The sequence below is a fragment of the Bufo gargarizans genome, chromosome 4, assembly GCF_014858855.1.
Source record: "Bufo gargarizans isolate SCDJY-AF-19 chromosome 4, ASM1485885v1, whole genome shotgun sequence".
Classification (NCBI taxonomy): Eukaryota; Metazoa; Chordata; class Amphibia; order Anura; family Bufonidae; genus Bufo; species Bufo gargarizans.
This window is the reverse complement of record NC_058083.1, coordinates 16,395,917-16,413,157: the sequence shown is the minus strand read 5'-3', so window position 1 is coordinate 16,413,157 and position 17,241 is coordinate 16,395,917. Positions and strand designations below refer to the sequence as shown.

The window sequence follows — 17,241 nt, the reverse complement described above, 5'->3', positions numbered from 1 at the left end:
GACTGTATACACAGATAGCTGTCAATCACTGATAGGACCGCCTCCTGGACACCTTAGCTCAGAACAAACAGGAATTTAAATGTATCAATTATTAGTAAATAAATAAATTACAGATTTTACTGAATCGTTTCCCATAAAACCAAATATCAGTCTGCTCAGCTCATCCCGCTCTATACCCTGCTGCTGGCAGATCATACTGCACTTAGATGGGGACAGGTTCCCTTTAACTACATGTCAAATACACGTCAGATTACATGGGGTCTCCTTACCTATATCAATATACTTAGAATCCAAGGGAGTTCCAATCGAATTGCACAAAACAAGCACGTACTAGAAACCAAAGAATTGTGACATTAGTAAATGTAGAAACGCAAGGAGTAAACACTATAATGTCCGAAGATAATGTACCGCACAAGAGACTGTTATGTTACCATCAGTATATAGCGTACACCTGCAGCGTGCTTCATTTATGTCCAGCATCTCTCCCCTCTCTCAGGACACAGGCAGGCGTGGCGGAGCATGCACAGGTAAGGTATTGTCAGAGATAGCCAAGTGAGGCCGACAGCTATCTAATGTATATGGCCGGCCACTATACCAGATCATGGTCGGGGCTGTGGTGTCAATGTTGGGAGAAGTCGACGTACCAATTCCACCTTCCAAATACAGAATATTAAATACTATATATCAGGGATGGCCAACCTGCGGCTCTCCAGCTGTTGTAAAACTACAATTCCCACCATGCCATGCTGTAGACTGATAGTTGTAGGCTGTCTGGGCATGCTGGGAGTTGTAGTTTCGCAACAGGTTGGCCATCCCTGCTCTATATTATTAAAATTGTATAATTATATCATATATCAGGTAATTATGGAAGAGTCAGTGCTGGAAGTGGAGTGTGGAAAAAATCTGAAAGAGCCGGAAGACATTCGCCCCATGAGAGCAAATAAAACGCAAAAAACTATTATCTAGATAACTAGAAAGACCCCTGCATAAGCCGCCACGTTGAGCTGAGAAATGGTCCCGTTATATACATGAAATGTAAAATATTGGACTCTGATTAGATGAGAGGTAAATAGCAGTTCTTCACTAGCTGTCGGTCTGCTGGACCTAATGTATAAGAAGTCTGCTTCCTGGTCTTCTGACCATATACATTAGACAGCTGGCAGGCAAAAGCTCATTCAGCTGAAAGCTATTCCTCCCGACACCCCCCTCCCATACACAAGTGCGCTGCTATCAGCTGAGCGTCCATGTGCTCTCAATGGGGAGAGTGGAATAGGCTGCTGTCAGACACTTCAGCTGGTGGCTTATCTCTCTTGGATCGAGCATTTGGAAATCCACCATGCCTATTCCTTATCTCCCCAGACATCTGCCACTGGGGCACAAGTGGGACAACCTCATGCCCAGTCCTAAGTTCTGGCCACCTTAAAGTGGCACTGTACTTTCAGTAAACTTTTGATATACGGCATTGTAGGGACATACCAAAAATGTAGACAGGTGGGGATCCGAGCACTGAAACTCTAAAGATTTGTAGAACGAGGGGAGAGAAGCGTGCGTTTTGTGCGTTCTCTCCTCACTGCAGGATAGGAAGCAAGATGGCCTCAATAGAAAGTCTAGGAGCCCATATCATGCAGCGAGGAGAGAGAGCAGGCTAAGCGAGCGCTTCTCTCCCCTCGTCCTAGAGACTGGTGGGGGTCTCAGCGCTCAGACTCCCACCGATATAAGTGGCCCTGGGAAAAAAACTAAGAGAGGACCCATGTTGTAGGCAGGGCAACAAAAATAGGTCGGGTCAACAGAAGATGGGGCCCCAATACCAAAAGGCAGTGCAAAATACTGCCACCCCCGCTGCAGTATTCAACTGAATCATGGATGGGTATAGAGCTGAATTCAGGAGGGGCCTGCAGCCGCCTGATAGACGTATAAGTACCTGATGCATTAATTAAGGCTGAGAGCATCAGATCATTAGGTACTCGGCCAGCAGCCGCAAGGAAGGCTCAGACCCTGGACATCGGCCCACCAGGGAATTTCCCTGTAGGGTCTATGGCCAGTCCGCCCCTGCTATCAAAGGTTTACTGAAAATACACTGTCAATTTAAGACTGTAAGCCACGATCGTGATGGACCAAAGCTACAAGGAGAATCAACACAATCCTTTAGCCTTTGAAAGACACTTGTGCTTCTCTGAGACCTGGCAGGATTATTCTAATGCCAATTTTAGAAAAGTCTTGGCTATGTGACTCCTGGGATTTGTCCAGGCCCGAGTTATGTTAGTTGTACTGGGATGACACTGCATGGAAAATGAACAAAAAGAAAATTGAAACCACTGTACCTGTGCTCCGGAGGCAGACGATGCCTAAAAACATAAAATGTAGAATTAGCAAATATGTGAGCGTAAGAAGCCGATACCCCGAGATTACCAAACCACAGGTGGTGCCTGTACACATATATGGCAGGAAAACTGGTAAAATGAGGGAATCTGGCACAGTGACTAAACATTGACATAAGAGCTGCTTCCAGAACCTCCAATGGTTGTGCCCACACAATGCCACTCAGCCAGCCAAGAGGTATCATGGATATACACAGCTACATCGTGGTCCAGGGGCTGCTCTGTAGGTGCTGTTCCAGCCAGTGAAGATACCCTAAGTTAGGGATGCACAACCTTTTCTGGTCCAAGAGACTCGTCACTCAAGTAATCACAAGGACTATTACCATCTGAGACATTCATGGCATACTGAAAGTATATGCCACAAAGGTCTAATAGATAATGGTTCCAGTTGCAGGACTCCCATTCACCAGTTCACACTTTAGGAAGGAAGAGGCCATGCATGAATACTGTATATCAGTAGAACCCTGTGTGGCGAAGTAGAAGTAGATGAGGTGGTGAGGTGACCACAGATATGTGTGGCTATCTCCGTTCTCTACTCCAATACCACAATGAAGCTATCCACAAACGTGCATGTCCACCTCGCCACCTCATTTACTGTGGTTTGTCACACAGGGTTCCAAAGATTCCTATTCTGCTGATCTATGGGGACCCCAGAGCTGGTCACACAAAGTTTTTCGGCTCTGTTATCTCTGCCACAAAACGTCTCTAAACAGCCACCTATTCATTTCAAGGGGAGGTTTTTTTTCAATGTTTAAAAACCGCAAGCCAAAAATGCAGTTTTGCATTGAAATAAAATATCCATTGGTGGAAAAACCACATAAAAAACGTGTACAAAATTGAAAGAAAACACACAAAAAAAAAAAAAAAAAAAAACACATGCGGATCCCGCGCTGAATTTTGTAGGCTGATTTCCAAATCCATCATCATTTCACACTGGGTTTTTTGCGCCGAAAACCGCCTTTAAGCAGCCTCCCATTCATTTCAGTGGCAAGCAGCTCTTGCTTTTTTCCCACATGTAAAAGGGAAACATCATGCTCCATCAGCAGAACCCGCGCCGATTCTCCCATTGAAATGAATGGGAATCTGAAAAGAAAAATAAGTGCCGATCCAAGCCAAAAACCTCAAGCTGAAAATGCAGTTTTATATTAAAGGAAACACCCATTGGTTAAAAAAGAAAGTGTTGGAAAGCTGCATCAAAAACAACAAGAAAAAACACCTGGAAAAAAAAAAGCGCTGAAAAAAGTACGAGTGGATTCTGCACTGAACTTTGTAGGCAGAGTTTAAAATGGGTTGTGTGGACATAGCCTCATACCTGCCAACCACTGCTGTGTGCCACTCCTCTTACCTCGGAGCTTTGAGAAGCCACCAGAGTTGGGGTCTGCATGTGGCCCACAGGGTGGGCCTCCTTACCCTAGATTCAGGGGTCCATTGTTTAATATTACTATGACCTATCCCAGTGTCGGACTGGGGTACCTAGGGCCCACCAGTAAAATTTATTTTGCGGCCCACCGTACGGATACATTCAAATATAATAAATAATCTAACATGTTTTTTATATGAACATAGGCTGGTGGAGGTGCTGTACATTGAATATATGTATGTAGTGCAGTCAATCTACTGTGTTATGTGCAGGGAGTGGAGTGGGAGCCCACCTTGCTCAGGGGCCCACCGGGGGATTCCCCTGTACCCCTGTGGGCCAGTCCGAGCCTGACCTTCCCTATTTACAGAAACTAGAAGCAAGGACCAATACCTGTACATATACGGAGCAGATAACAGACCTCATATACTCCAATTTCCCAATAATAAATCCATTTTTCGCCTCTATATATATATACACACACACACTCATAGACCTGGACTTCCCATTATAATGTAAAGGGCCCTTTACACGGTAACGTGAGCGATGATCTGATGGTGTAATTGCACCGCCGATTACCGAAACGCTCGTTCATCGGGTAGTTGGATCAGCACAAAAATTCTTTGCTTCCCGGTGGCAGATCGTGCTGTGGTGCCGGAAAAACAAAGACAGTGTGGGGAAGTGCGATGGAGGAGCTCGCTGCATGTAATTACACAGGTCTCCTCCGATTCCTTCCCGGCAATCTGCTTGTACATCGCCCTGTGTAAAGGGACCTTAAGCCAAGAGTGGCTGATGGGATCTAGGAGGTGTTAGAAGCATATAACGGATCATACCGTACATTCTGTACAGATACCGTACCGTATCTGTATAAGGGGTGGGGGGGGGGCTTTAGAAGTGTTGGACGTCTAACAGAAGACGTTTTCAAGGATTATCATAAAAGCTGAAAATCCTTCTTTCACTGTGGGTGTATAGGATGGCTATCTATCGCAGCACGTAGGAAGACACAGCTCTCATACAGGAAAGTGCTAGTATGCGCTGCAGAGCCTCCATTCAGACAGGTATCGATGGTACAAAGAGAAGTAAGGAACTTTACCTTTACCCGGCTAGTCTCGGTTTCACCGTCATCCTGAAAGGAAGAAAACATCTGTTACAACAACGTCTTCCAACACCCTGAATAAGAGACCCGTGCGGCCAGCCGAAAATCGGGCAGCACAATTGCATAGCGTTATACAATAAACAGATCCACAAGGCTTTGCAGTTAGTAACCAAGTGTCCTGTACACGTTACACCCTTAAAAGCCGTGCATCTAAAATCCACATCACAAATCCAAGGCCATTTAAAGTGTTCAGGTTTTATTCCTCCTGGAAATGTATGAATAAGCTGACATCTGAGCGTTCTCGTCCCCCTGACAATAGGGCAAGTCAGTTGTCAATGCATTCCTACATTTCCAGGATGAGTAACAGAGGATTGGCACAATGAAGTGTCTTATAATAAAAAATGCTTCAGTAATGTTATTTAATGGAGAATACAACTTAGGATCCATTCATACATCCGCAAAATGGGTCCGCATCCGTTCCGCACTTCCATTCCGCAGCCCCGCAAAAAAATAGAACATGTCCTCTTCTTGTCCGCAGCCACGAACAAAAAAAGGCATTTCTATTATAGTGCCGGCCGTGTGCGGTCTGCAGAATGCGGAACTCACATGAACGTTGTCTGTCCTTTGCGGATCTGCAATTTGCAGACCGCAAAACAGTTGCGGACGTGTGAATGGACCCTAAGGCCTTACGCACATTACCATATCTGTTCCGCAAACTGCATATCCACAAAAAACTGATACCTGCTGTATCGCGCACCTTCCCCATCTCGTCTTTTGTAAAAATGCTTACTGTTGTCCGCAAAATGGACAAGAATCGAACATATTCAACTTTTTTTGTGGGGTGGACATGCGTCTGCACAGATACTGACGGCACCCAGACGACATGCATGTGCTGTCCGCATTTTTTGCAGCCCCATAGAAATAACTGTGTCTGCGTGCGATCCATAAATAATGTAGATCGGACGTGGACGCAAAATAATGTCGTTTACATGAGGCCTAAAACAGAAATGTCTACAGAGCTGACAGGTATTATCTTATCCACAGGCAACTGCCGGAGAGTTACTGCACCGGTCGCTGTAATTCCGTTCCTGCCTGTCCAAACACGGTGCAGTACCCCTAGGCTGTGAAGCAGGAAGGGGTTAAACATCCCCCATAAACACCTACACAGACAGATCTTACCTGAAATGAGCCAGCCCTGTGCTGATAACCAGGCCACAATAATCCAGGTGAAACCATCACTCACCGCATGTCGCAAATAACATAAAAACCAATACGATGACGGCACAAACCTGTGGATGGTTCTCGTCGGCCTTAGTTGCCAGTATACAGAAATCCCCGCACGTCGTAACAGAGATCAGGCTCTTCAGGTATTTGACAAATTTCTCATTGTTTTTAGTGTCCCAGAAGACGACACAATACTCGGGACGGTCCGGCCTCGTGTACGCGTACACCACCGTGTTTGAGCAATAGCCCCACTGTAAAAATCACAAGAGTAAGTGTTCACAGGTCAGGCTACTTTCACATCTGCGCTTTCCCTTTCCGCTATTGAGATCCGTCATAGGGTCTTAATAGCGGGGTGGGGGGGGGACGATTCAGTTTTGTCTTCATTCATTGTCATTGGGGACAAAACTGAACTGAAGGAAACGCAGTGCACCAGAAGGCGTTCCGCTCCATTTCATTGCGTTCCCATTTCAATTCTGTAAAGTGGCACCTTGGAACCGAACACGAGTTCGGGAAATGTTTTTTTGCAGTAGAAATCAATTTATAAAGTTATTGCGCAAAGTAATAACTTCAGCTCATAGGCGCCAATACATTCTAATACTGTATCGAGCGCTCACTCTGTACAGTACTGAAACTAAGTTTTATGCAAATCGACTTCATCCAAAGTCGATTCGCTCATCCCTAATAGTGACGTTTCGACCCTTGGGTCTTTATCAAGCAATGTGAACCCATAGACCACTAACATGTGGGAGTAACCACAAGTGACCGGCACCTCCTGTACATAAAGAGAATAACCCAAAAGCATATGCACACATCTAACGCATTAGAAAAGTGAGTCACGTACACTGCCAGTACATCATTCACCATTCAATGGCATTAGATATGTGCAATTGTCGAAACTTCGCTCTGTACGCTGCCTAACTAATAAATAAACCACTGACTGAATTGGACGAATGCTGCGGATTTCTACTGGGATCCCGAGCAAGGCCCCCTCACCACGTGCATCGTATTGCCCTGGAAGCATGCCAGGTGACTTGAACATTGAATATGGATTTATCCCACCACGGCTACATGCACACGACCATATGCCATTGTAACAATGCCTAAAACGGACAAAAACAGGACATGTTATATTATTTTTGTGGGGCTACGGAACGGACATACTGATGCGAACAGCACACAGTGTGCTGTCCGCATTTTTTGAGGACCCATTGAAATGAATGGGTCCGCATCCTATCCGAAAAAAAAAAAAAAAAAAACGGAACGGACACGGAAACAAACAACGTTCGTGTGCATGTAGCTTAAGGGGCTTGGAGTGCTGCTTAACTTTCTTTTGTATCTAGATGGTGACTACAGATACATATGAAGTTACATGACCAGTGCTGCTGAAGGTCCTGCTGAAGACTATGTATATTAGATTAGCGGCTCACACTCTAGTAGTATCGGACCCGGTGCTCTATCTATGTGACTTCACCCTATCACAGTAGAGTAATGTGTATGTGTATAATTAGATTCGATAGGCACACTTCATCTAGAATCGCTGTGAGACTTTTGATTTCTGTATGAGGTTTATTATCCCCTATCTATGTGCTCTAGCACACCTCAAATACATATATATCTAAAAAATAAATAAAATAAAAATAAAGGTTAAAAACAAATTTGTAAAACATATTAAAATATATAGTTCATAGATATACAGGGGTCCTCATATTACAAGGTGGTCATAACCCCTGGATAAGAACAGTGTATAATGTGATGGAAAAATTAATCCAGCCAGCAAAGGAGGCAATATGGATTATCACAATACATTAGTAAGTGGCTCGTATCAACTTTCTTTACATGAGAAATGCCTTTTACTGAAGTGAGACAACCCCTTTAACATACTCCCAATTTCCACGAGTTCTCACCTTGTAATCAGGTCTGATGTTTGCAAAGTAAATGAATGAGTCCACAGCCAGTCCAATTCTAAGCCCGCCACCTTCCCACGACACAGCGGACATCTGTTTCCCAGGAACCTTCAATGTGCGCAAGTGCTTCAAAGACAAACAGGTTATTAGTACTGCTTTCCCACAGCAAGCAAATGGACAGGTATGTGAACCTCTCTAGAAAATTTATTCATATCGGAGTGTGATGGACCGCCTGCCACCCGGACTGGGTGCCTCCGTCGAACGATACTCCTAACTGCTCGCCAAGGACCATCAGCACCGCACTCGACACCATAACCACCGCAAACCCCACAAACCGCCGCAGCTTGGTTTGGGGTTTCGCTGTACTCCACCCACCCTGGACCCAAGGCCGGGCTCCAGCTTCCAGTGGGTGAAGCTCTCCTTAGTCCAAAGAGCAAAACAGGAACAGGAACAGCTCTTACAAGAGCTAGGGATTATACTCTGGAGAGTATAATGATTATAGCAATCCCCAGAGTGTAGTTCTCCAATCCCCCAAACATGAGCCCAGACTTCATGAAGGGTAGAACAGGACACTTTAATGCCAGCACTCACAATTTATACAATTCCACAGGCCAGAGGCTGTATGGTAATTGCTACTATCTGTAAACCAGGGAGGAGTCTGCCCCGTTTCTCCCTGGGCGTTCCTTCTCCCATAGCCTGGGAGTTTTTTTCTCTCTGGCTGTGATCTCAGCGCTTCAGCCAGGGAGAAGGAACGCCCAGGGAGAAACAGGGCAGACTCCTCCCTGGTTTACCGATAGTAGCAATTACCATACAGCGCGGGAGAAGGTAACGGGGCCATAGCGGGCGAACCAAGCGGAGCTCAGGGATGATAGGGAGTGTAGGGAGATCCCTGGGCACCGCTCTACATATCTTACAATGTTTGGACCCATAAATGGTCCTCTTTGACCCTTTTTGTGTTGCTTGGTTTACCACTGCACCTTTAATGGGCAATAGGAATGATATGGCCTATAATACTCCACACATAACTCAGGGTTAATAGTTCCTTGTAACCCCAAGAGACTAAGGGGGGGGGGGGGGGGGGGGGGGGAGAATCTCCATAGTTCTGGGTCCATAGTCCGTAGGAAGGAGGCTAGCCCTCAGGCCTCTCCAGCATCCCCTGTGACGGTTCAGTCCGTCACACAGAGTATTTCAGACAACTCGTTTTCTTTATGTACTATTCTGACATGTAGATGTCATGAAGCAGCAGTTCGCCATCACTCCCACGCCCTTTGGATCCCGGTCTATGAGCTAAAGCAGTTTTTGCAGTTTGGGAAGCATCAGAACAGAGCAGCATATACCATATCTTTCGCCCTATAAGACGCACCTAGGTTTTAGAGGAGGACAGTAATAAAAAAATATTTTTTATTAGACCTCAGGTCAGACCAGCAGTTAGACCTAAAATGTTAATAAGACCCCAATGTGAATGACCCCCAATCAGACCTCACATAAGAGGCACAATCTAAATAAGACCCTCATTCAGACCTCAGATCAGCCCCCACACCTCCTATCGTCAGCCCCCATGCCACTCATCAGCTTCTAGAGCACGTACACAGGAGCTTGCATGTGTGGCAGGAAACCCTCATCTGCCTGCTCCCACTCTCCCTTCAACGTCTCCCTGCAAATCATAAGTGCATCTTATGGGGCAAAAAATAAGGTAATCGTTCATCTCCAATATTTCCAATGACAGGAATGTTTCACTACAGCAGGGAGGTGAGCAACAAGAAGGCTCCCACTGGAACAATACAGTCTGTCCAATCTATGCTTAAAAGGGTTGTCAGTGTTCCACATATTGATGACCTATCCTCAGGATAGGCCAACACAATACCAGTTTGATGGGGGTCTGACGCCTGGAATCGCCACCGATCAGCTGCTGGAAGTAGACAGCTCTGTCAGCTATGTAGTGGCCAAGTGAGGTTACCATTTTAAGGGGTTTTCTGAGACTTTTTAAATGATGACCTATCCTCTGGATAGATCATGAGTATCTGATCGTTGAGGGTCCGACACCTGGGACCCCTGCCGATCAGCTGTCTGAGAAGGCACAGGCGTTGGCAGTAGCGCCGCAGCCATCTGTCAGCTCATTCAGCAGAGCGCCGTCCATTTGATACCGGCTGTGCTTGGTATCGCAGCTCAGCCCCATTCAATTGCTGAGCCAGGGCTCGGCTATTTTCTGCGGCCCCATAGAAATGAATGGAGTGCGGCTGCGCATGCGCAATGCACCCTCAACAATTTTCTGGACTTCGTTCTAGGTGTAGGTGCGGGTCCCATAGGTGGGACCCGCACCTATCGGACAATGGGGGGCATATCCTAGCGAAATACCCCCATTGTCTGAGACGGGAAATCCCCTTTAAGTGAACAGTAGCTAAGCTACAGGACTCATAGTTGGGTGTGCTGGGGGGTGGGCAATCAAATACTGATGACGTATCATGAGAATTGATCATCAATATCTAGAACCTTGACAACCCCTATAATCCTGATCTATAGGCTTTGATATAAATGTGAACACATACCTCTCCAAACGGAGTGTAGAACTGGACAATATTGATGTCTTTATCTTGATTGGTTGTTCTCTGGGATCCAGCCACAGCCAGCACACTGCCGCAGTGATTCCACTGGATGCTCACCACATTCATACCAGTGTCCACCAGAACCGGGTCTGTAAAACCAAAGTGTATGCTATGTATTGTGTCATACCTCCAATTAAGGCTACTTTCACATCTGCGTTTTTTTTTTTTTTTTGCTGTCCGGTTTTGAGATCCGACACGGGAACTCAAAAGCAGTGTTTCCCAACCAGCGTGCCTCCAGCTGTTGCAAAACTACAACTCCCAGCATGCCCAGACAGCCTTTGGCTGTGCGGGCATGCTGGGAGTTGTAGTTTTGTAACAGCTGGAGGCACACTGGTTGGGAAACACTGCTCAAAAGCATAGCAAAACGCTTCCGTCATAATAATACAACTGGCTGCATCCATTCACAACGGATCCGGGTGTATTATGTCGAAAATGAAAAAATTGATCTGGCATCAAAAACCATGTAAGTCAACGTGCCGGATCAGTTTTTTTTGGACACAAAAAAAAAAACGGATCCGGCACCGTAGACTTACATGGTTTTTGGTGCTGGATCCGGCTTCTTCAGTTTCCCATGCCGCACACAACAATGCTGCTTGCAGCGATTTTGTGTCCCGCATGGGAACGCAACAAACTAGAACGGAAAGCATTCTGGTGGGCACTCCGTTCAGACCCTCATTTTTCTAAATACTTTATGTAGCATACTCATAGGTGGTCCGTGCTGCGGGCTACTCATCTATCCACTAGGGGAGAAAACATCCTTCTCTTTCTTCCAGGTTCCTGTATCCGATCGGGAAGCCAAGATTGTAGGATGTACTGAGATTCTACAGCGCTGGTTCCCTTACTATAGAGTTAAAGAGGTTGTCTGAGTTAAATGAGAACTCGGCAGCCCCCGTACATGTCCTAAAATAACAAAAGAAGCCATACTGACTCCTTTTCTCCCCTGTGGCTTCAAGTGCTGCATTCCAGTCCTCCCGGCCACTGACATTGTTTTACTGGCTATAGCGGTGATGTTCCAAGCACGCAGGTCACCGCGCAGCCATGAAAAATCACCGCTGCAGCCAGGAAAACAAACAGCAGCGGGGAGGACAGGAGGGCAGGGAAGAAAAGGGGCAAGTATCGCTCCTTGTGTTATTTTAGCACATACACAGGGGCCTGCCTGAGTTTTTATTTAACTCGGAGAACCCTTTTAATTCTAGAGGGCTGGCTCTCAGATATTTCATAAATCATACAGAAAATAAGACTTACTTTCATCATTCTCATGTCTCATTATCTGGCACCGCCCATTATCGAAACATATAGCCAGACAGGGGCAATCCGGCTCCACGTAACCTTTACTGCCCGGGTACCAATGCATGCCAGCAATACTCAGAGGACCAGTCCCATTGACCAAACAGCTCAGCACCATTTTCACCTACAGAAAGACAACTCATGACAGTGAGCCTGGGCAAGTGATGAAAGAGAACGTTTTCTAACGCAGCCGAACTTACAATGAAGTTGCCCTGATTGTCATAGAGATGGATTTCTCCATTTGCCATCCCAAAAAGAAGAATTTTGCTATCCGGCGACCAAGCGACATGGCACAGCTGGATGCCTTTCAGTTCCTTGCCCCAAATACGATTGCCTAGAAAATACCAACGATAAGTGAAATTGTTAGAATAAAGCTTATGTCATAAATACGCCTAGCATTCCCCGAACCATAGCCTGTAATAAGATTCAGAAGCTGGCTGTGACAACATTTCTTAAAGGGGTTCTCCAGGCTTTTAATATTGACGACTTATCCTCAGGAAAGGTCATCAATATCAGATCGGCGGGGTCCGACACCCGGCACACCCGCCGATCAGCTGTTTGAAGAGGAGGCGTGCGCCGTGCCAGCGCTGCCTCCTCTTCACTGTTTACCTTCTCGCCGTCGCCTCTGCAGTGGTGAGCAGGTGTAATTACACCTAACCGTCCTATTCATTTCAATGGACGGATCGTTCCCATACACTTGTATACGAGCGATCCGTCCCAACTTCAAGAACTGAGTGATCACTTGCTCCCCAATATACCTCATGCCTTGACAGGTGCCGATGTCCCAACATTTAATGATATGGCTGATCGATGTTTAACCTATTGCTTAAATAGCGCCACCCTATTCTGTAGCTCTGTGCATAGGATGCAATCATTCCCATCAGACCCTGTTATAGGTGGTGCATGGGGGGAAAGCAGAGAACATGGAGGATCTTGCTTTGGGGACCTCTCTGAAACTTGGTATAGAAGCGGACGGATCCACATGGTTCTATTAGGAATATCAGATACCGTATTTTTCGCCGTATAAGACGCACTTTTTTCCCCCCAAAAGTGGGGGGAAAATAGCAGTGCGTCTTATACGGCGAATGCAGCTTATTTAGCGATTTGCGAATTTTCGTGCGAATTTTTGCGCAATTTTTTTGCGCAAATTATTTAGCGATTTTCAATGATACACCCGCCGCGATGCCGCGCGGCGGGTGTATCAGCTGTGAGGGAGGAGGGGCTGGGGGCCGGCGTCTGCTTTTATAATGACAGCGGGGCCCGTGCAGTGACTATTCTACTACACGGGCCCAGTGGCGTCGCCAGGGGGGGGCCAGAGGGGGCCACGGCCCCCCCTACATCATGCTGTGCCCCCCCATGTGCCCCCCCAACTAAAATGCCCCCGTTCCCGCCGCCAAGTGAGCCGCCGCCGCAGTCAAGCACAGGGAGATGAGCGCTTCCATTGCGCTCATCTCCCTTGTAATCTGCCTGTGCTGCGGCGGTGCAGGGGAGAGAGAGGTGTGTCCCCTCTCCTTCCTCTGATAGGCTGCCGGCGCACTAGGCCGGCAGCCTATCAGAGGCCGGCGCAGGCGGCGCAATGACGTCATCACGCCGCCTGAGCCTTACAGCGCGGGACACAGGCCAGAAGAGGCCTGCATCGCATCGCTGACACTGAGGTAAGTATAAGTGTTTTTTTTATTTTATTACAATACTGGCACATGATGATGATGATGATGGGGAGGACTTAATACTGGCTGGCACATGATGATAATGGGGGGGGGGTACTTAATACTGGCTGGCACATGATGATAATGGGGGGGGACTTAATACTGGCTGGCACATGATGATAATGGGGGGGACTTAATACTGGCTGGCACATGATGATAATGGGGGGGGGGGACTTAATACTGGCTGGCACATGATGATAATGGGGGGGAACTTAATACTGGCTGGCACATGATGATAATGGGGGGGGACTTAATACTGGCTGGCACATGATGATGATAATGGGGGGGACTTAATACTGGCTGGCACATGATGATAATGGGGGGGACTTAATACTGGCTGGCACATGATGATGATGGGGGGGCTTAATACTGGCTGGCACATGATGATAATGGGGGGGGACTTAATACTGGCTGGCACATGATGATAATGGGGGGGGACTTAATACTGGCTGGCACATGATGATAATGGGGGGGGACTTAATACTGGCTGGCACATGATGATAATGGGGGGGGACTTAATACTGGCTGGCACATGATGATAATGGGGGGGACTTAATACTGGCTGGCACATGATGATAATGGGGGGGGACTTAATACTGGCTGGCACATGATGATAATGGGGGGGGACTTAATACTGGCTGGCACATGATGATGATGGGGGGGGACTTAATACTAGCTGGCACATGATGATGACGGGGGGGACTTAATACTGGCACATGATGATGATGGGGGGGACTTAATACTGGCTGGCACATGATGATAATGGGGGGGGACTTAATACTGGCTGGCACATGATGATAATGGGGGGGACTTAATACTGGCTGGCACATGATGATAATGGGGGGGGGACTTAATACTGGCACATGATGATGATGATGATGATGATGATGGGGGCTTAATACTGGCACATGATGATGGGGGGGCTTAATACTGGCACATGATGATGGGGGGGCTTAATACTGGCACATGATGATGGTGGGCTTAATACTGGCACATGATGATGGGGGGCTTAATACTGGCACATGATGATGGGGGGCTTAATACTGGCACATGATGATGGGGGCTTAATACTGGCACATGATGATGGGGGGGCTTAATACTGGCACATGATGATGGGGGGCTTAATACTGGCACATGATGGGGGGGCTTATTACTGGCGCGTGATGGTGGGCTTATTACTGGCACGTGATGGGCTCTTGTTACTGGCACGTGATGGGGGCTCTTGTTACTGGCAGTGGCACGTTATTGAGGGCACTTATTACTGGCACATTATTGGTGGGCACTATAGGGGCATCTACTGAGGCCACAAAGAAGGGGTGTTTTATATGGGGGGCTCTGTACAGTAGCATTTTAAACTGGGACACATTATGGTGGGTACTATGGGGAAGGGGGGAGAGGAGTACTATGGAGTCATCTACGGGGGCACTAAGAAGGGGTATTTTATACTTGCAAATTATGGGGGACACTGAGGGCATCTACTGGGGCACGATATATGGGGCATTTTATACTGGTACATTATGGGGGGGCACTAGCAGGAAGGGGGAGAGGAGCACTATGGAGGCATTCACTAGGGGCACTATATAGGGGTATTTTATACTGGCACATTATGGGGGACATTAGCTCAACTGGGGGCAAAAGGGGGTATTGTCACATTATAAGGAGAATTATTTCTACTGGGGGGCATTATGGTGGGCTTTATTACTCCCCCATGGTATGACCCCCTAGTAGCAGCACCAGCCTCTCCCTGCTCTGCTATCCCTCTGCCCCTTCTCCAAATCCTTATTATGAAATCTTTCTCATTAGGATAAAACACAACATCAGCTCCGCCGAGCCCCCGGCCAAGTGTTGAAGTGCCGTCCGAGATCCCCAAGGGCCAAGCCAAGTAACTAAGTGTTCATGTGAAATATGTTTGTTATATATGTACACTCCTGTGAGTGGCGGGGAGGGAGATCTGTGGATGACACTGTTATAAGGAGGGAGATCTGTGGATGACACTGTTATGGAGGGGGAAATGGGGATGACACTGTCATGGGGTGGATCTGTGGATGACACATATAGCATAAGATGCTATATACGGTATGTGGCATCCACAGATCCCCCCATAGCAGTGTCATCCACAGATCCCCCACTATATAAAAGTGTCATCCACAGACAGCTGGACTTTTCTTCCCTGTTGTGGTTTTAGGTATTGGGTAAAGTATCGCAGCATTTCTAAGCGTACTTATGTAAATGTATCGTTGTTATAGCTGCCCCCCCTACTTTTGTCCTGGCCCCCAGTGTGCCCCCCCAAAATTTTAAAGCTAGAGACGCCACTGCACGGGCCCCGCTCACTGTATAATCGTATGTCTAATAGTAAATAGTTATGTACATAATCGCATAATGAGCGGAGTACTTACAACTACAAACGCTCGCCGAGAGGAGGGAGGAGGCAGGCTGGGAGGACGGGCGCTGGCAGTGTGTGAGTCATACGTCACGCGCCTGCGCTGCCCACTTTATGAATGAAGCAGGCGGCGTGGGCGCATGAATTATGACTCACGCTGCCAGCGCCTGTCCTCCCGGCCTGCCTCCTGCCTCCTCCCTCCTCTCGGCGAGCGCTTGTAGTTGTAAGTACTCCGCTCATTATGCGATTATGCACATAACTATTTACTATTAGACATACGATTATACAATGAGCGGGGCCCGTGTAGTAGAATACAGTCACTGCACGGGCCCCGCTGTCATTATAAAGCCAGATGCCGGCCCCCAGCCCTGTATTGAGGGTCATTCACTACAGGGACACTTATGGAGGGGATCTGTGGATGACACATAGCATAAGATGCTATATATGTGTCATCCACAGATCCCCCCCATAACTGTCATACACAGAGACCCCAATAAGAGCCACCCACAGATCCCCCATAAGTGTCACCCACAGATCCCCCATAAGTGTCACCCACAGATCCCCCATAAGTGTCACCCACAGATCCCCCATAACAGTCACCCACAGATCCCCCATAACAGTCACCCACAGATCCCCCATAACAGTCACCCACAGATCCCCCATAACAGTGCGTCACCCACAGATCCCCCATAACAGTGCGTCACCCACAGATCCCACATAACAGTGCGTCACCCACAGATCCCCCATAACAGTGCGTCACCCACAGATCCCCCATAACAGTGCGTCACCCACAGATCCCCCATAACAGTGCGTCACCCACAGATCCCCCATAACAGTGCGTCACCCACAGATCCCTCATAACAGTGCCATCCACAGACCACAATTAGTTCAAAACCCACCAAAAGCACACCTTTTGGTTCAAAATATTTTTTTTCTTATTTTCCTCCTCAAAAACCTAGGTGCGTCTTATAGGCCGGTGCGTCTTATACGGCGAAAAATACGGTAGATCCTGAAGGCAGATGTCATGTATGACCAAGCAGGAAGGATATAAGATTTCAGTTAGCTGAATGTTACTCATAGGTGGAGCCATGTCGCATCCAAGAAAAAGTGTCCACAGCAAGACAAGAGTACGACGTTAGAAAGAGGTCCTTACCATCCACTGACCCAACGATGACAGCCCCGTCCTCATACACAATACAGATCTTCTGACCGTCCGCGTTCCAGCTCATGCTGCGTACTACAGATTTGTTTCTGTTGTTGATCATCTCTTCGTACCATGAGCCTGAAAAAAGATAGGTGACACACC

At 47.3% G+C, this 17,241-nt stretch overlaps 1 protein-coding gene across 1 annotated transcript in view; it reads right to left on the bottom strand.

The window, feature by feature from the left end:
- WDR35 (WD repeat domain 35) overlaps positions 1–17,241 on the bottom strand; it is an 85,696-nt gene that overhangs the window by 53,526 nt on the left and 14,929 nt on the right. Inside the window, exons 5-13 of the mRNA XM_044289620.1 lie at positions 17,089–17,217; positions 12,050–12,183; positions 11,808–11,973; positions 10,506–10,651; positions 7,960–8,085; positions 6,121–6,306; positions 4,829–4,861; positions 2,322–2,345; positions 270–330 (exon numbers count right to left, since the gene is read on the bottom strand). Of these exons, the coding sequence (XP_044145555.1) occupies positions 270–330; positions 2,322–2,345; positions 4,829–4,861; positions 6,121–6,306; positions 7,960–8,085; positions 10,506–10,651; positions 11,808–11,973; positions 12,050–12,183; positions 17,089–17,217 (1,005 nt within the window). The remainder of the gene's footprint in view (positions 1–269; positions 331–2,321; positions 2,346–4,828; positions 4,862–6,120; positions 6,307–7,959; positions 8,086–10,505; positions 10,652–11,807; positions 11,974–12,049; positions 12,184–17,088; positions 17,218–17,241) is intronic.